The following is a 21,415-nucleotide window of genomic DNA, read 5'->3' as shown; positions in this document are numbered from 1 at the left end:
AAAAAATAAAAAAAAAAAATTTTGGATTTATAAAGTCAATCTTAGTTTACTTCCTCCAAGTTGGCATTTTAAAAACCAGACCAAAATAACTAGCTTCTTCTGGTGCCATAAACCTTAAAATTAATGATAATATGCCAGAAAGATGTGCTTTCATTCTACAGGCCATTAAAAAGTTGATCTGCCTTGTGACTGCCACACCAAAATGACCCATGTATGCGAGACATTCATTCATGCACGTATCATTTACAACTTGCAAATTAAACAAGTACATACAAATAACTTAGTTATACTACTTTGTAACACATTTTAGATGCTTAGTTAGCAGATTTTCAATAGTTAAAAAAGTAAGATTTTAACACGCATGATGTTCCATGTGAATCACATTAGCTCTGTGACATTTAACTTCGAATAATGGAGTGGAAAACTTGTGCTAGAGGAAAACAACACAAACTAACAAAACTGCATTTTCTAATATAAAATAAGGTAACTATATAGCTCGATATATTGCAGCAACTACCTGTTCAAATTCTACACATAAGAGTTGGTTTTTGAAAACCTGAATATTAGCAGGACAATCGAGATGCTAATTCTGATGGAAAAAATGAAGACAAAATTGAAAGTGAACTTATAATGGTAATAAAGAAGCTCGAATACATGTATGTGCAGAATTTTGGTAAGCTTAACTTCAGTGATAGTGATTTTAGTGCGGCTAGTGCGACACAGTTTGGGACAGAGCTCTGAATTCTGCATACTTGTACAAAAATGTAATGCAAGAGATTAGTGATATTGCTTTGAGAAATGCGTAGGTGTAACACTTGACAGACAAAACATCTGCACACACCTGCATGTGTAAATGCCAGCAACAACAGACATTGATGCACTCTATTAAAAGTGTCAGGTTTGCTCTTTTGGGTGTATAAACACTGCCCAGGAATAATGAACATCCACCGTCGCACAGAGATTCAACATACATTTGTCCTCATCTGCTGGTGTTTACAAAAACTGCACACAGACACAAACTCAGGCATTCATACATACACACTCCGACACACCTACATGTTTTAGTGTTGGGTTCATTTTGGTGGCAGATATCACAGGCATAATTTGAGTTGTATTTTTTTAATTGTTTCATGAATTTATGACCTGATCTAAAAGACACCTGTATCCACAATGGTAATGTGCAAAAAATTGTGTTCAAAATCAAATGTAAATTCATCAATACATGGTAAAGATGACAATAGCCCTAAAAAAGAAGCTAATAAACAGCTTTGTCTATCCATCTGTGGTACAGTGGTAGTCATTTGCTGAGTAAGTGGTGCCAATAAATAAAAATGTCAAAGCTGATGTGTTTCTGGACTTGTGCACATTGTCGTTGATACAGGTGTCTGTAGAATTGAGTTCATATTTTGTTTCTTTATCAAGTTGAGAGTTATGTGTTTTCAAGTTCAACATTAACCACATAAATGTTTGGCTCTCGAGTTGGCAATTTCTGGGAGACCTCAAGCGGCAAATAATAGAATGACAACCATACTCCAATCAATTACATCATTGTATGATCCACCGTGGGATGCATAGTGATGCTCTTGTTTTAACCTCATGAGAACTACCTGCCGATTGGCCAAAAAGAAGTTTTCATTATCAATTGGACCAAACAGCAACATTGTTAGAATAATTTCACCACGCAAAAATACTGGGGTGAATTATTTGCGTTGGTGATTAAAATAAAGATATCATGTAATTGACCAATCAGAGGCAATGTTAGATCAGCAGGTAGTGCTCAGGGGGTTATACTGTTTCAGAAGTATCAGAGCATTTCCAAAATGATCATGGAACATTTGGCTTTAATCCATGTCCAAAATCAGGCCCGACACTGGCCCTCGGGCAAAATGCCCAAAATTTGTGAGGGTCCCAGGATTTGTGATTAAGGGCTCCACACAACATGCTTATTAACTTCATAAGGACTTACATGTACATGTAGAAGGCCAGTAAAATGTTGACATATTTTGAGGCCTGTCCAAAATACATTTGAATTAACAACCAAATCTGTGTGGAAGCAGCAACATTTACAAGCAACTTGACACAAAATCCAGATGCTAGGGCACAACACTATGGACCACAATGGCCTCGTCCTAATGGCATAGTCCAATAACCTCAATTAAACAATCATAGTGCAAAAATGTGACCTCAAGTTGCAGGGTATGAGTTTTTGTACCCAAATTTTCAGAGGTCATTCAGTGAATATACAAATATTTTGGGGTTAAAGAACTGTGCCCTGAATAGATGAGCATGTTGTGGATCCTAGTGTAATGACAAATGAAGAGACCTAGGCTCCTTCCGTCAGGTGCTGTTGTAGTAGATTGCTTTACAAGTTATACATTAATGCTGCTAGTGTTTCTCTCCTACATTCAATCTCATTAATTGCCAAACTTGAGAGCCAAATAGAACACACAATAATCTTGGAAGCTTTGAGGTCAGTACAGTGCAGTAGGCCAGGGTCTCACTCGGGCAATGCCGGCTTCATTGCAGTGCATGACTAGAATTTAAAAAAAACAGGCTAGTTGGGACTCTAGGATAAACAATACCCTCCCTGCCCCCTCCCTTCCCATTCCCAAGAGGTTTTGAGTAGTGCTTGATTGACTAGGAGGTTCCCTTCAGGAGAAATCTGCTCTCCGGACAGTTCAAGAAGTTATTCCAGACTTGAAAGGAGCTAGGAAAAAGTAGCTTGTTTTGTTTTGTTCAGCTTTTGAAAATTGCATTTGTGGGTGAATATAGTACTAACACAATAATTTTGGTTGAGCACCGGGTTGAATAACCTGAAGTTAGGTCTTTGTATGTATGGCATTTCTCATTATGAAGGGGATGGGGAATTTGGCCTGCATTAAAAAGGCTCTTACTGAAATGCGAAGGTGCCAGGAATACCCGCTTCTTCCTGGCCAGAGTATTTTGTTCAGGTAAATCCTAGGTGATGGCAGTAATCCAATTTGTTGCATACACCCAGGCAGGTGCAAGGAATCCCCACGCTTTCCCAGGGTGCACACTAACCGCTAACCAAGGATTCCTGGCATTGCCCTGCTTTCGACCCATGGCTTGAATTTCAGTAAGAGCCTCTGGACCCCCTTGTGTTTGCTATGATAGGACTTCCCCACTGGTTATCATCTTATCAGTTCTGCATCATCTAGAAGAACTTTTATAGTGTGGCTACCCTGAAAATAAACCCAGACGATGTTAATCAAAACTAAATCAAACTAACTCTAGGCAGTTGAATAAATTGCATACATCGTAGCACATTTAGTTGAGTTTGGTGCTTCTATTACAAGGTACATACATAATTACACTCACTATGCTATTCAAAAACGAGGAGTGATACTAAATACATGAATGTACCATGGTTTTAGAATTATCAAGCACTGACATGTTCATCATTATTAACAGCAAACCATATTGCCTTTGTTTGCATCATTTTACCCTGAGTTACATTACAAAGCCTTTCCATAAGTATTTATTATTATTATTATTATTATTATTATTAAGTTGGTTGAGGAATTTCTTGTGTTGTGCATGCTTGCCATGGTTAGAGCAGGAACTGCAAATTACAAAAGGATTGTTTGTGGCTGAAAACCTAATACAGAAAACGGAATATCGTTGGGCCAATTATTTGCAACAAATTTTTCAATCGCTGATAATCAAGATGTCACAATTTGGGAAATTGAGTTCATCATTGTGTGCAGTCCCTGCTCGGACCATGGACTTTTTGCCCCCAACAGCAGTATACGGTAGGTAAAAATATCGTCGCATGGCAGTCTGCAGCTTCAAGTATGTCAACGTCAGGAGTATCATGCATGGGAAGGAAGTGATCAAGCAATACGGAGTCAGCATCATGGCATCAGTGTTAGAGGGCGTCACCGCAAGAGACGTGAGGATGGCGAAACATTTCTCCAGGAATTGTGTGTTGTCTTACAACACTTACAAACATGAAACGTTTTGAGATAATGATGAAATAAAATGTAGGCTTGTGATTGAGGGGAGGGTGAGATACGATTATAATTACGCAACCTCATTTATGGAGTAATTGGTAAACCACCCTATATAGGAGGTACGATTTAAGCCTACCCGAACAGGATTAGGAATGGGTCCTAATATAATAACCTGTGTGGTTCCCTTGGCCCATGTCCTTTTCGATGGGTTAGGTTAAATGCTTGCTGGATGAAAATGATATTAGAATACAAAACTGAAAAGAGTAGATACTTCTATGAATAATAAAAAATGGATTACATTTTTTTAAAATAAAATTTAGTGTGTACTGCCATGTAGCAGTCACAAACAGGTGGGAATAAGATGTTTACATGTACCGTACACATTTTTTTTACAAATGTCTTGGGAACATTATTCTGTTCCGAACGGATATTGTGAAAAATAGGAGCATTTGTAGCATACTAATTTATGTAAATTGGGATTGATGGGTGTATGCCTCACCTCTGACTTACTTTACTGAATTTACGGAATGGACGCCAGTTGGTGGTTCCATAGGAAATATAAATTAGAACAAAGATATCTTAGCTGAGGACTTTATAGACATAGATGCCAGATTGAAAATCTTCGTAGAACATGTAGAAGAGACTTGCCAACTCGTGGATGTCAGATACAAGGTGAAAAAGGAACATGGAAGATGGTTGTTTCTTTTTCCTACATTACAGACTTGACTCTATTTGGAAAAGTTTTCTTTCTTTCTTTTTGTCATGGAATATTTGCCAGAGCTCCCTATTCTTTATTATTTTGCCCCGTAGTTATTATAGATTTGCCAATTGTTTTGTATTTTACACATTTTAGTTTAGTGGGATGATTTCTAATTTAGCAAGGTGATTTACATCTAGTTGGGTATTTTCACAAGAGTTGTATTTCTAAGAGAAAGATGGATGAACAGGTTGTAGAACTGGATCTGGTTTAGTTCCCTTGAGTCACAATGCCTCAAATTGCAAGCCATTCGTCCAAGGAGCAGTTGAGTGCAAGACGCTGACAACTTAGCTGGCTTGTGGGATATGGGTAGTGGCTGTGTCTCTACAAGGTTATACATTGGCAGCTGAGCTACATGGGTTGATAACAGTTATGAAACCAGTAAAGTACACACTTTAGTAAAGTCTAGCCTGTAATTGAAAATTCTGGGGTTGATCACTGATGATAGATTTTCGCTAAATACAGAAAGACAGGTCAGAATCAATTTTGATTCTAACATGTTTTTGAAACCTAAATTTTGTTACTTTCCTTTCTAACATTTAATTGTTACAGTGAGTAGATATAAGTATTGATCTCTGTTGCAACCAGCAGATTGGCTTTTACCCCATCACGCATGAACATATATGGATCAAGCGACAAATTATAGAAACCCATGTAATTAATACATAGTATGCATTTCACCTTCATACCTTTATATTTAATAACAGTTAGTGGTTTGTTGTAATTAGCTTTGTGTTGGCATTTTGTAGCAAGCAAGTAGATTTGATTCAAACATATTATGTGTCAGTTCAGTTCACATCAAGTAGCTTTGATTAAAACATATTATGTGTCAGTTCAGTTCACATCAAGTAGCTTTGATTAAAACATATTATGTGTCAGTTCAGTTCAGTTCAGTTCATGTCATCAAGTAGTGATTACCTCTCCATGAAATCTGTTATTTCTTTTACACAGCAACGGAAGAAAACCGGTTTCAGTCCAGAACCACATCTGGGAAAAGACACTGCATTAACCAAACGCAACATCATGTCGGCAATAGTGAAAAGCAAAGGGCCTGTATCCAATCACAAAGTTCTCGTGTGTAGCTGGAAGTTCCTACGATTACTAACAGCCAATCAATACTTTTCAGCATGCAAGGAGCTAGAAGCCGCAAACATAGGGACTTTGAGGGCGGTACAGTACGGTGCTTACGCATCGCAGCTTTTCTTCAAGAAACCACCCGAGGTGGCTCGTCAAGGGTTGGAGGATAACCCGGATTTATGCAGTTTGGAGTACTATACAAAGAGATACCAAATGCGGTTTCTGGTATTTTGTCGAAGAAAGTGCGAGATCAACTGGCTGCTATGGGATTCTTGATGTAGGGCAGGTCCTTGTAAATAGAAGGGGATTTGCATTGCTGTGTATATTACTGAAGCCAAAAACTGAACAATGTTTTACGTACTTGTACTCAAATGCTGAAATACACGCACCCCTACGCATGAAGGAACACACCCCCACATGTACACACACATTCTCTCACAAATACTCAATCAGCATGTAGCTGATACCAAAGATTTGTTTGTTATTTTGTTCATCTGCATTTGAATTAATTTATGTATTCTATAGTTTTGTTGTGTTGTTGTCGTAATGGCAGTGGAATGATTGTATTGATGTAGCACATTACATTTTTACAACTGATCAATGAATGACATAATTAAAAGGATTTCAAACTTGGCTTACATTGAAAGCATAGTATGAGGGTTTTTTGTTTAATTTAGCTTCAACTGTATTCACCTCTATGTTGATTCGATGGAAAGAGATTATTGGAATGTGCAATGTTGTTTAAAATAAAATTTGAAACCCAAGTTCTCGAAGTTGAAAAGAAACATGACTTGGCCATCACTAGCCAGCAGGGTAATATTCTTTTAAACACCTGTACATCATGATTGCTTAATAATTTGTTTGAAATTAAAATCTTCTGCTTTGAATTATCTTGCATTTGATGTAATATAATAGTATTCATATTATTTGTAGTCAGCACTGTACTGGTTTTTGAAACACAATAGAAAAATTGGTTTAGTTTGTACTGAGATTAAATGCACTTGATTTTGGCCACTTTTAAAGCTTATTGCTTTCCCCTATTATATAAAATTACAAGTCATATGTGTACAAGCACAAGGAAAAGAAATGGTATTGTGAAAACAGTGATGCCACCGTGTCAACCAATTTGCCATTTTTGTATCTACGCCATGCAGGAACATAAGTGGAAGAGTGGCGGACCAAACTTTGGTGCTAGCACCGCAATGACCAAACATAACATCATGTCGGCCATCCTCAAGACCAAAGGACCAGCGGTCACACACAGAGTGGTCAACTGTAGTTACAATTTTCTACGCATGCTCACCGCTAAGCAATTCATGAATGTAGCTGCCGAGCTTGAATCGATTGGACTTGGAACTATTGTGTCATTGAAATCCGCTGGACGTCCAACGTACTTATTCATGAAGCACCCCGGATGATGTAAGGGTATTCTGGAAGCGAACCCGATCTGTGTTCACTAGGGTATTATGCATCAAGATACGAACTGCCGATATCGAAAATTATGTCACCAAGTGTACGAGAAGCACTAAGATCAACAGGCCTAATTGAACAAGTAGCCAGGCCAATTGACTTCAGCAATAGAACAGGTCGCCATGATGTGCAGGATAAATGATCTGCATTATTAGATTACTTGTTACAAGTTAAAAATTTTAACCTGTTGTTTTAAACCTCTGGACGCCACGTTCCCGGAACCACCGCTAGGTGGCAGCACACGACTAAAGCTTTGAAGGAACACCTGAATTGCTTTCATACATTGTATGCTCAGACCTGGTAATGCTCAGAGATGCCCGAGATATCTATGATGTAGCCACAATTTTGACATTGTAGCGCATTGTAGGATGGTTGGAAACGCTGATAGGAAACAGCATAGATCTGGGCCAAAAAAGTGCATTTAATCAACAGCTCTACTACATGTAGACCTGTGACGTCTGCGCGACGTCACGGGTCTAGCTGGGTATAGCCCCCTTCATCTGGCCAGACGCCACCAACGGCATCTATCTCTAGTCCGAAAAACTCTGGGTTGTTTTGCTTCCAATTTGTTTGTACTTGTACAACAACTTACTGTGGAAAAAATTGTGTTGATGAAACTATTGAACAGCATTCTGGTCTTACATGTAGATGATGACATGTTGGGTTAGGTTCCAATTTAGGGGACCGCATTGTCAAGATTGATCAACTGTATAAAATTTGGCTATTATGAATGAAAGTAATTATAAATGTATGACTTTTGAAAAAATAGAAATCGGACAAAAAGATCATTGTGTTATCAAATAATATTGTAAACCCAGATTTGAAGAGCATATTGTTCTATTTTATTATTAAATGTGGCTGGTTCCGGCATTATTAGATGGGGGCAGAGTTTATTATTTGGTTGTATGATGAATACTCAACATCATGCCAAGGTACTATTACCCATGTTAAATGGACATCCTCTTGCTAGATCCTCATTCTTGTTCGTTTCTACTTTCATGAAAATTCCATGCCTCTTGTTTCTTACCGGTACTTAGATCATTCATTACTTTGAATGGGACTTTTTGGTGTCTACACTGCACTGACTTTCAAAATTCTATAGAAAATTACCCATGTGTGTACTCCACTTCTTAGTTTGTATCAACAGTACATTCTTCATAATTATAAGCTATGTCACTTTAAAATGGGACAATTTTGGGACAAATAAGTCTCCATAACAGTGTCAACCAATTTGACAATTTTTTGTATCTACGCTATACAGGGACCGAAGACCACTTACCACATACGCGGTGGAGGGCCAAACTTTGGGGCTAGCACCGCAATGACCAAACACAACATCATGTCAGCCATTCTCAAAGTCAAAGGACCAGCCGTCACACACAGAGTGGTCAACTGTAGCTATACATTTCTCCGAATGCTCACCGCTAAGCAATTCATGACTGTTGCTGCTGAACTTGAATCGATTGGACTTGGAACTATTGTGTCGCTGAAATCCGCTGGACGTCCAACGTTCTTATTCATGAAGCATCCTCCGGAGGATGTAATTGGTATTCTGGAAGCGAACCCGGATCTGTGTTCACCGGGGTATTATGCATCAAGATACGAACTGCCGATATCGAAAATCATGTCACCGAGTGTACGAGAAGCCCTGAGATCGACAGGCTTGATTGAGCAGATATCCAGGCCGATTGACTTTAGCAATAGAACAGGATCAGGTCACAATAAAGTGCAAGACAAATAATGATTGCATCATCAATTTTTGTATTGTAGTATTTCATCAAACTTCATTCAACTGTAAATAAATAGATAAATGTTTGTATGTGTAGTGGCAATGATTCCAGCACGCTTTTACATCTTGTGGTAGTTGGTAGTATTGAAAGCGTTTATATATTACAGTTCTCAATTGGATGTGTGTTGAGAGTTTTTGACTCAGAGGTGAAACAAAAACATACTGGACCCAGCTCCAACATGGCAATATATCAAGAGATGTTTGGGGTCAGGCATGATAAAGAACACAAAGGACATCCAAAGAAAATGTTATCCAAAAAAGTATAGTATTTCCTATCCAGTATTTAAACAAATTGTACTTAATTTTTTACCTAGCCTGAAATTGTACTCATGATGTGTGCAATGATCATATTATAAACTTGTCTTCTAAAGTTAATGATCTTTCCAAGTAGCTGAGTAAATAAAATAATAACAGAAAAAGGAATTATGGAATTGATTTGTGTGTACTGCAGCCCATGTTGTGTCAATGGAGTAGAGATAAATTGCATGGCGGCATGATGCTAATTATTGTATCACAAAACATTGCAGTGACCTTAACCCAATAGTACTAACTTCACTTAGAATGTCTTACACAATTAAATCTGTGTACAAAACATGCTTCAACTGCATCAAGTTGTTTCTTTTGTTCTCTCTGTTCCCTGCTCTGAGGTTGTACAATGCCAGTGCATGCAACATCACTTAAGTGTAATTAAAGAGAGGGGTCCTGCTTTGTTTAAACCATTTGACATAATCAATCACATTCATATTTGCTTGTTGACATGCTTCTTTGTCAGATTTGTCAAATTATGCTTCAGAATTATCAGGGGTTTTATATTGTATTCAACCTGCCACCCCAGAAAAAACGTAACCTGCTCCAAAGTATGGATCCACTTTCAACTAAGAAGGGAGGGTAGGGAGGGGGAAATAGGATAATAATAATAATAAAAGATATTCATTCCATTAACCTAGGAGCTGACATGCTCATTACTAAAAGCTTCCCTAGCCTTCTGCACAGTCTGACAAGAGTACTTGCTCCAAAGTCAAATACCATTACATTGCTATTTCATTTTGCCCCTTCACCCTGCAGGACAAGAAGCCTGTTGCTATCGTGTAGTGGTACTGGTTACCGGCCAAATCTAGGAGCAGACACGCCCATGACCAAACGAAACATCATCTCCGCCATACTTAAATGCAAAGGACCGGTAGCGACGCATCGTGTCATGAACAGCGGCTACAGCTTCCTTCGTATGCTCTCCTCGAAGCAATTCATCGCAATTGCCAAAGAAATGGAGCATGCTGGGTTGGGAATGATAGTCTCTTTGCAGACCGGAAGTCGTCCGTCCAATGTTTTCATTAAGAAACCACCTGTTGAAATTGAGCCGATTTTGGAGGCTAATTTAGATTTGTGCTCGCCTGAACATTACCAAATGAGATACAAATTACCCATGTCTAAAATCATACATAGAAGTACTAGGATACATCTGATGGCCATGGGACTTGTCCCGGATGTGTAAATCGTTAGAACAATTACAAAATTATCCATCAAGCTTGCCATTATGATGACAATAGTTGGACTGTAGGACTTGCATGCAGTAACAATGATGTCGGAATAGAACAGTAATAGATATTTTGGCAGTAATGTTAAATTTTGTCACTTATTGAACTGAACACATTCAATTTTCTCATTTTCAATATAATTTGCATTTTCAAATGTTCAATATTAAAATTTGATTAATCAGAATTATTAATCTCTGAGATGATGTCTCAAAATCTGTTTTCAAGAGGATGCATAAGATTTCTTTGCTCAAAAAGAGATGCGAATTCTTTGCAAACTAGAAGTGTCCATCCATTGTGTTCATCAAGAAACCACCTGCTGAAATTGAGCCGACTTTGTAGGCTAATTTAGATATGTGCTCGCCTAAATGTTATGCAATAAGATACAGATTACCAATGTCTAAAATCATACATAGAAGTACTAGGATACATCTGATGGCCATGGGACTTGTCCCGGATGTGTAAACCGTTACGACGATAGCCATAAGCTGTATAATTGCCTAACAATAGTTGTCTGTAAGACTTGCATGCAGTAACAATGACATACAGTAATATATATTTTGGCAGTTAAATTTTGACATGAAATTATTGGAACTGAACACATAAATTTTCTCAACTTTCTCACTGTCAATATAATTTGCAATTTCCAATGATAAGTATTATAGGGGTGTGACCCGATTAACAACCTCATCCCCCATTTTTCTTCATCAAAACCGAGATTTTGGTATCAAAAGAAATACCTTGCATTTGTTTCATGACCTCAGTCAAATTTTAGGCCTTAGAAATGTTTCATATCTAGATGGTGTGCACAAAAACATGGTGAATTGTGGTAACCTCTTAAACCGGAATTATGTACTATTAGGGCATTGTTATACACACTTTTGCTTCTCTTATCAAAACTGCTCGCAACTCAAAGTTGGGAAGTATGTTTTATGGTAGGCCTTTATGGTAAGATTGAAAACAACATGAAAAAAATTGGACAACACCCATTTAAAATGGGATATCTTTTTAAGCGTATCTGTGATGATTTTACCTTAAAAATCTTTGCATAATGATTTCTTTGGTCAAAACAGATGAGGGCAACAAGAAACTTATATTTTGCTTGGTCACACATGTATCCTCTTGAAATTATATTGTAATTCATAATGTGCCATATTATAGTTTGCTTCATGTAGTAAATAAATTCATTAAATGCAACATTTAACCATGTGTTGTGTCAACTATAAACTTGTGTTTGTGTCAAATAATTATCAGAGACTGCAGGTGAGAGGGTAGAAGAGGGGAAAGTCGGATGACATGTAGCAAAACTGTCTGCAGAATGACAAGGTTTTCAGTCTTGACAAATCTGTCGAAATGAGAAGTGCATTTTCCTTCAGATCTGTTGGAGACAATTGACTTACAACTGTTTTGTGCAATTGCAATTATTTTGTGCAATTTGTCCCACTGAATTCATCATTTTGCTCCCTTTTACACCACCATACTCATGCCATGGCCGGCAAGACTGGAAATTAAATGTCTGTATCCCAAGAGATAGGATTGCAGCTTGGATTTAGGATTAGGTTAGGATTAAGAGATTGTGATCCTGAGATTAGCATTAGGGTTAGTATTTATGGTTGGGTGGCAACTACCATACTCATGCCATGATCAGCAAGACTGAAGATTTAACTGCCCGCATCCCAAGAGATAAGGATTACAGCTTGGAATAGGGTTAGGATTAAGAAATTGAGATTAGCATTAGGGGTCGGATTGTAGTTTGTGTGTGATGCCATGATCGGCGAGACTGAAGATAAACTGCTTGCATCCCAAGAGATAGGATCATTAGAAATAGGATTTAGGATTAGGTTAGGATAAGAGATTGTGATACTGAGATTAGCATTAGGGTTAGTATTTATGGTTGGGTGGCAGCTACCATACTCATGCCATGATCAGCAAGACTGAAGATTTAACTGCCTGTATCCTAAGAGATAAGGATTACAGCTTGGAATAGGGTTAGGATTAAGAAATTGAGATTAGCATTAGGGGTGGGATTGAAGTTTGTGTGTGATGCCATGATCGGCGAGACTGAAGATAAACTGACTGTATCCCAAGAGATAAGGATTACAGCTTAGATTAGGGCTAGGATTAAGAAACTGAGATAAGGGTTAGGATTATGGGTTGGTAATGCAATCACTCTTCCAAAGTTCATTAGAGAAGTCCACTGATGTTGATGGATGTCCTCTTTTCTTTGCATTTGCATGACTTCACACTCACAGACTAGGAAATTTAGTTAATAATCAGAAAGTTCTTGTCACTATTCTTTATGTATTCACTATGAGCCATGATGACCTCATCCCCAGTGGCAAAGCTCAATAACCTCCATTCAACAACCATAGCTCACAATTTGACCTCAAGTTGTGAAGTATGAGTTTTTGTCCCCAACATATTAAAAGGTCATTCTATGCATGTGAAAGCCTATTGGGGTTAAAGAACCACACACTGACAGATGAGCGTGTTTGAATCCAAGTGATTACTGCTTCTGCACTGGCAACACCATGCAAATACTGCACTGGCAACACCTAGATTCTGCAACTCACCACATAGCACTGTCTTGTTTTTGTCCATACAGGCCAAAAGGAAAACTCCCGGATTAAGTCAAGATGCGACGATGACCAAGAGGAATTTGATGGCTGCCATTCTCCAGACGGCGGGTCCAGTCTCCACCACAACATCGGTCACATGGCGTTTCAAATTTCTACGCATGCTCACAAAAGCACAGTTTGAAGCCGCTGCTAAGGATCTTCAATCACTCATGCTAGGGACATTGGTTTCATCAACTAATCAACGCGGGGCTCCATCGTTAGTGTTCGTCAAGAAACATCCTACAGATGCTGGGCCGATATTGCAACAAAATACGGACCTGTGCCCACCAGATTTTTACGTTGAGAGGTTCAGTTTGCCAGTGTCAAAAGCTATCGGGAAAAACACGGTGGATAAATTAGTGGCACACGGTTTAGTAGCATCAAACCAGACACAACACCATGAAAAAAGAACTTAATTCTTCTTATCGTGTCCACACACGCCAGACACCTGTGCCTCAGCCAAAGCCAGACACAACTATCAGTAACACCATTGCTCCCCGCCAGGTCCCCAGCTCGGCTTCCAGACAACCCTACTCTCTGAGAGCCACCTCTTTACCTTTACAGAACTAAATAGATCTCATGAATATAGAATTTGATTTTTCCCCTTAATAACTGTATAATTCAACATTTTCAAGCTGGTGTATGTGCATCAGTTCAGGTCGAATGTTATTTTAAATGGTAAAATGAGTGGCATGGACACTAACTGCTTAACTGACATTTAACAAATTATTTGGTGCACAATCCTGGCAAAGGCTAATAATGCACTCATTCATAATACAGAACTACATAGAAAGAATTCCAATCTTTATGTTTAGAAGTAGTACACAAAGTGCGAAGTACATACATGTAGGTACATATTTTTGTGTTTTTCCTCAAATATTTGATATAAAATTATTCTCTTGAAAACATCATGATCTATTAGTTTCATATAGAAAAATCATACACTTTGAATGCAAACCTGGTCAATTTCACTTCACATACATGTTACAAAACTTTCAATCATGTTTTTCTCAAAACTAAAAAAAATGCAGTTCACCTTTTTGTACTCAGTTCCAATTCTTGAACATATAGGACAGTTTGTGCAGTATCCAGAGCTTTTAAAGTTTGTTCGGTTTATAATAGGCAAAATGTTTTTTGTTATTGTGTGTGTCAATAAAGTCCTAACTTAGGCTTGCATAAATTCACATAAGTGTGTGCCAGTTACAACTAGTGTAAGTGTTGCGCCCAACTGCGTGCACGCCATTCTATATCAATCCACGATGTTATGAGTCTTTTTTTTTTTGCCTATTATAAGCCGAACAAACTTTAATATGTGACATAAATGAAGATTCAGCGGTTCTCTCTGACTGTAAAATACTTGCAAGGAATTTCATTGGCCAAAGGTTTTTATATTAATCAGATTTTCATAATCAGGGGGGAGCAAAGGAAAAAAACTGTATGGGGTGGTGGGGGTAAATCTGTACATTTTTCATTGGAGTGGGGCTCAGTCCTGACTAAAGGTCTGTTCATACTACCACCACATTTGCGATGCGTTGCTTTGCGATGCCGATATATCGATTACTTTTGCCGCAACTCAACGCAACTCGTTGCATTTCCAAGTTAAATTGTATTGAACTTTATTGCGATATCGCAAAGGCAATGCAGCACTTGCAGTACGATGCAGTGCGGCAACGCACCGCATCACAAAGCAACGCATCGCAAATGCGGTGGTAGTATGAACGGACCTTAAGGGTACTCAAACCCACACCTAACCACCCGCCCCTTGCAGTAAGTTATACTTGTGTAGACCATTCTTTATGAGTTACACTTGATAGGTATTTCGTAACTGAAATCATTGATTATCATTAATTGTTGCATTTGTTTTCGCTTCATTAAGTTTTAAGAATCATTTAATTTGTTTCATGCACTGTACTGAGAAAAATAAACATAATTAATTTGAGATTACATCATATGTTCAGAATCATCACATATTAAATGAAAAAAACAGTGTATGCTCATGTGAAAAATTATTGCAAATTTACCATTTTTGCAGAAAAAGATGGTGCGAACTGCAAGTGGAATTCTTGGTCAAAATACGATTGTGTCACGACGAAGCATTATGGCGGCGGTATTACAGACCGCAGGACCAGTATCGATATGTCAAGCTATCCGCTGGAACTGGAAGTTTCTGAGTAGCACCACTGTGCAGCAGTTTCAAGCGGCTGGGACGGAACTTGAAGCCCTGGGTTTTGGGAAGATGATAGCCTTAGGAGGACCATCGCATCGAGGGATGCTGGTCTTTGTCAAGGCGCGGCCGGAAGATGTAGTGCAACAGGTACAACAGAATGATGATTTGTGCACATGGGAGGTATATTCGGCGCGGTACCATAAGACGGCTACCAAGTGTATCACTTGGAAAATTCGCTCACAGCTGGTTAACATGGGCTTGGTGGATCAGAAACAATTCATGTGAGAAGTGTGTTATATCTGGAGGATGGTGATTAAAAATGGATGTTGCAAGTGATAATTGGAAGTCGGGATGATAAAGATGTATTGTGTGTTACAACATCTAAAATAAAAAGCAGTAGGTGAAGTGTTAAAGTACTATGAACTTGCACCCTGACATAGTTTGTAAATGTGTTGAAGTTGACTTTAAAATCTGTTTTTGAATCCAATTGATACACCCACCCGTTCCACTTGAGTGAGGGGGCGTTGAGGCATCAACACACACAATGCCTGTTGGGTGCACTTGAGTGAGAGGGGTGTTAAGGCATCAACACACACAATGCCTATGGGGTGAAACCTAACACCCTCCTCACTGAAGTGGAACTTGTGGGTGTGTTGAGTAAATTTAGAGTTAAAGTTAAAGATGTACTTGAAGTTAGAATATATACAATTTCTTTGGATGTGAATTACATGTGGTATTTTATTTATAAACAGCTTATCTTACCTTACAGAGTTGCCTGCCTATTGTCAGAAGAAAATTAATGCTTGTATACCAAATCAAAATAAAAAAGTTGGATACATTTCAAATGAGTTGTTTCTAGCACAAAGAGATAAGAACCAAGAGAAATTTTTTAACAAATTGGAAGAAAATTAATGCTTGTAAGCCAAATCCAAATCAGAAATTCAGATGTACATTTTCAACAGTGAGTTGTCTCGCACAATGATACTAGACGAAGAGAAAAATTTAACAAATCAGAAGAAAATTTTATGCTTGTATACCAAATCAAAATCAAATTAGATACATGTACATTTTCAACAATGAATTGTGTCTAACACAAAGAGATTAGACCAAGAGAAAAGTCAGAAGAAGAGAAATGCTTGTAAGTTGTATACCAAATCAAAATCAAAAACTTAGATCATGTACATTGTACAGTTTCAAATGAGTTGTTTCTAGCACAAAGAGAATAGACCAAGAGAAAAGAAGAAGAAGAAGAATTGTATACCAAATCAAAATCAAAAAGCTAGATTGTACATTTTCAACAATGAGTTGTATTTAGCACAAAGAGCTTAGACCAAGAAAGAACTGGACCAGTATGACACTATGGTAAATCTGCCATCTTGGATTGTCATGCATGGGGACCAACAGAATGTACCTCAGGCATTTGTCAACAATATTATAGAATTGAACAACATAATAATTTGCTTCTTTCAGTTTTGAGTGTTACAAAAGCGTGCATGATTGGTACAACTCATTACTTGCTCAACGCAAATAAGCACACACTTCAAATCAAAGTTTACGGGCACAAGAAGAAATAATCTGGAGGTACTAATTACTTCCGTGAACGACATACAAACATGGCGGAGTCAGTACTTGTTGGGTATAATCTCTTTGCTCTGGAAAAAGTTGCTTTAGTTTGTTCAATATTTAGCCATTTGGATGTTATAAAAAGCTACATTGTAGATGTTATTTATTTTTCCACAGTTATTAAATGTTAATGTTATGATAAAATTGTTAGCGTTCCAGAATTTCTTGATAGCCAGCACGTTATAGAAGAACACATATATACATGCACGCTTCATACACTGTACTTAATTGCATAATAAAGCTGGTAAATGTGTTAAGCAGCAAAAATGTTAAAACTGTAATTTGTTAAAATTAAAAGGTTTCAAATAAATGGTGGATGGTGAAATTAATACTTGAAAAGTGTGGAAGCAATTTCTTTCTTGCATTAATCATTAAGTTTGCTAGAGGTTTTTTTAGACCTGCAGGTAAAACAATGGTGAGCTAGTTTCTTCCTGTCATTTTAATATTCTCACTAGGGGACACTAGCTAAATATTTTAATGCAGAAATAACATTAATAAAAAATTAAAAATACTTCCCGGGTTTATTGACGTCTGGTGTACCGTACCCTAATGTTTGGAGTCTCAATAGCCATATAGCCAATTATTTTGTTTATTTTCTGAGGAGTGTTCAAACTATCTCTCAATCAAATTCCTGTTGCAACTTTCGAATACATGACAGATCGATTCAGTTTAAATTCAGCTTCAGTTTGTCCGAATGGTGTAACATAAATATCTACAGGTACATAGTCCATTCTGCTTCATATTGCCATGCCACTTGCCACTGAGCGGCATTGCAGACAAATCGACACAATCAAGGCTTGCCATTGGCTGATAAGTCATGCTGTAGTGGCAGGTGGTATGAAAGCCTGACAGGCACTAGGATCTACAACATGCTCATCTATCAGGGGCACAGTTCTTAAACCCCAATACATTTGTACATTCATTGAATGACCTTTGAAGATTTGGGTGCAAAAACTCATACTCTGCAACTTGAAGTCAAATTTTGCACTATGATTATGTAATTGAGGTTATTGGACTATGCCATTGGGATGAGGCTCTTGTGGTCCATAGTGAGGGGCATAACTTCTACCAATTCTGTGATTTATAGTAGATGAATCTTTGAAGATGGGCCAAGAGGGTGGTAAAATATCAGACTAACACTAAATCTGAATCCTCAGTCTAATGTCTTGGTTACTGGATGGAGCATGAAATTTAAGGAACTAATTGATGTTTGAGACTTGCTAGCTACTGTAACAAGCAATTGATATAGTCAAACTTATTCACTTTTATTTTCCAGTTTCTGTTTGATTCGATGTATTTAAATAACCCAGCTGACGAGCAACTACCTGCATCGAGTGTGATTTCTGCCATTTTAACTGTAGCTGGCCCAGTAACAACATACCGGTCTTTCGTAAGGGCTGGTCGGTGGAATAAGTCCATCTCGTCTGAAGAATATGAAAAGGCTGCTGAGATATTAACCGACAGTGACTTTGGTAAGGTCGTAGCTGTACATGTGCCGAGAGCAAACCATGCGACCAAAGTTTTCATCAAAAAGAACCCAACTTCTATCACTGAAGAACAATTGGCGACTGTAACTGGTAATACCTTGTCCTTCGACAAGTACAGGGACCGCTTCTTCGCTAACTATGATGTACATGCTATCACCACAAGAATAAAGAGCCTGCTGACTGATGGTGGCCATGTACCTGCCGACTTATTCTGAGAATCTTGGGTGGCACTGACATAGGGGTAACATTTTGTGAATGAAGTGATTTGAATCAACTATGCAATTGTATTTTAGGAATTTGTTTCGGTATCTCACTCAGCAACTGATAATTGACTTGATTTTGAATTGATGCATATTTTGCAGTGACTAAGCTGACTTGATTTCTATGTAATGCACATCAGTATACTATCACGACAGCATTTGACACTGTGATTCCTCATCATCTTAATATAAATACTGTACAGTACACAGTGGCGTAGCCAGTGGGGGGGCCAGGGGGGAGACAATGCGGATATAAGCTTAGCTACCATATTAGTCTTCATAGCATCTTTATATGTTTCTGATAACTACACTAAGATCATCTATGTCATGGTCTTTGTAATAGCATCCAGCGGGCATGGTTAGTTTGTGATCCAGATCATTATTGTGGATGTTATTTTTAAAACCAAAATTACTGCCTAGTTGACTTTTAAGAAGTATTGAAAATAGGTTTTAGTGTAGGGTGGGTTTACAGTGCTTGTATGGATACAAACATCTTCAAAAAACTTGAAAATTGGCATTGACTTTGAGGAGAAGGAATAACCATGGAGTTAAGTAGCGGATAGCTATATCCCTTGACTGTGTTGGACATCATAGTTTAGTTGCTAAGATCAGTAACTAGATCAGGAATGCATGACCTCTTATTAGCTGCACTTGTTACAGTATGAGAATCGTTTACGATGGTTGGTGTTATAATTATATTGAAAATCATGTATCACAGAAAAAGCTCTTCTCAGTTCAAATTAAGTCATACTTGTCTAGATTCATTATTGACTAGCATTTCAATCTACCAAGGATGCAGTGGAAGCATAGTGGTAATTGCCAAGGAAAAAACAAGTAACCTCAAAGCCCAAACACATAGAGTGCTCTTACAATTATTGTATCATTTGAAGACAATAGAATAACCAAATAAAGGAACTATTATTAAAAGTCAGAGATGTTGGGTATTCCTGAGTAATTTGTTTAGTTCCTGGGGTTTAGTTTAGTCAATCCTGCTGATCCCCTGCATGAAACTCAAACTCACTGTAAATTGCCGCTGAACACAACCTTTAACGCCCTGAATCATACTTTGATGCCAATGAGGCAATAGAGTATCTGGCATGATAAGAATGGGATACAGACCTGTGTAGCAATCATTACTCCAAATTTTTGTTTCTGTGCATCCAGGTTGCCACAGTGAATTTGGGAAGAAACGCAGCATCTTCCGAGAGATCCTCATGGGGCCATTTTGCAAACGCCTGGTCCTGTGTCAACCTGCGAGGCAATCAGGAGCAACTGGAGTCGCAATAGTCTCGGTAACACCACGGTGCAGGAGTTTGAAAATGTTGCCGCTCGTCTTCAAGCGGCAAACCTGGGCATGTTAGTACATGTGATGAATACCACCGGTCGATCTTCAAAGGTGTTCATTAAGAAAGAGCCGCATGAAGCTGAAGAAGCTCTGGCAGCCAATCCACATGTTTGTACACCAGCGGTTTATTATGAGAGATATTACTGTCCAGCTTCAAAGAAAATAAGTTGGGCATTACGGACTAAACTTGTGGAACTGGGACTTGTGACACAAAAGCAGTTTATGTGAACTTGATTTCTGTTGAGCTTAGCATGCATCATGCTTTATTTCCAGTTTTATGTACTTAAAATCAAATGCAATCTTATTTTTTTAAATCATCCATTGTATCATCTAAAATTGAGTGAAAGAATGCACAGATTAAAATAGAACTTTGTATGCTGAAACTTTTTTCTTCAATGACTGAAGAAAGATATCCTTAGATTGTGTCATATATAGCTCCCCAAGCTGTTTTCTTCAGTTTTGATGTCTACATTTATGTTGTAACATATAGGAACATTAATACCAATTACTATGTAGCAGTGCTGATGCAGTTTAACTTGGACAAATATTGTCATTTGGTACTGAACTGTAACATTAACTATATGAATCGCTGTTGTATCTGAAATGAAAAGTGAACTTGGGCATTGCCCACAAAATGCATACTACTGTATGAAGCTGCTGTAAGTATATAAAAATAAATACTCTGTTGAGTTTAATTTAAACATGAAATTGTTTTTTGCTGGAAATAGTATTTCTTAAAGCTGTTCATGTAAACTTCTGTTAATAAATGTGTATCTCATTGTCACTAATCAACTGCAACACTTGTCCTTGTTTGTGTACTTTGTCCATAGCTTTTCACTCCTGTCCTTTGTGCAAGCCTGGACCATCTGATTCTTTTTATTACAATATTTTGCTCCACTAGTCAATTCATTTACCTCAAATTACAAAGTTGTGCAGAAGAATGTCCTACATAAATGTAGCTGGCAATATTTAGTCTGTAACCATTAAATATTGACCAGAGAAGTTATCCATACCAGCACATTCATCTTTGGAGCATTATTTTACAGTTTACGGAAATGAGCACTTATGTTAGTTATTAATCATGAAAATTCCCTTATTTGAATGTTCTAGCTCAAACATCAATACACACAGTCAAGTTGATATTAAATTAAATAAATGTAGGGATTTGGCAGAACAGTTATTGCCCAGAGTTATTGAAGTGATTTACATTTATTCTGCTTCTGCAAGGATACCAGTTAGCTGCCAACAATAACACCAGACTTCTAATCATCTTCATGTACGTAGAGGAGTCATGACTATACTCCCAATTCCTCATT

At 37.8% G+C, this 21,415-nt stretch overlaps 1 protein-coding gene across 26 annotated transcripts in view; it reads left to right on the top strand.

The window, feature by feature from the left end:
- Nucleotides 1-21,415, top strand: part of LOC140137445 (uncharacterized) — a 92,594-nt gene that overhangs the window by 7,513 nt on the left and 63,666 nt on the right. Inside the window, exon 5 of one of the 26 annotated variants that reach the window (XM_072159125.1) lies at nucleotides 19,919-20,406. The exons of 18 other annotated variants lie outside the window; for them this stretch is intronic. In XM_072159125.1, coding sequence (XP_072015226.1) covers nucleotides 19,919-20,041 — 123 coding nt within the window. In that variant the 3' untranslated portion in view covers nucleotides 20,042-20,406. 7 more of the 26 variants (XM_072159112.1, XM_072159114.1, XM_072159110.1 and 4 more) reach the window with 7 other exon arrangements.

Source organism: Amphiura filiformis, chromosome 17 (assembly GCF_039555335.1).
Source record: "Amphiura filiformis chromosome 17, Afil_fr2py, whole genome shotgun sequence".
NCBI lineage: Eukaryota > Metazoa > Echinodermata > Ophiuroidea > Amphilepidida > Amphiuridae > Amphiura > Amphiura filiformis.
The sequence above is the reverse complement of the archived record's forward strand: the minus strand, read 5'-3'. Positions and strand labels throughout refer to the sequence as shown.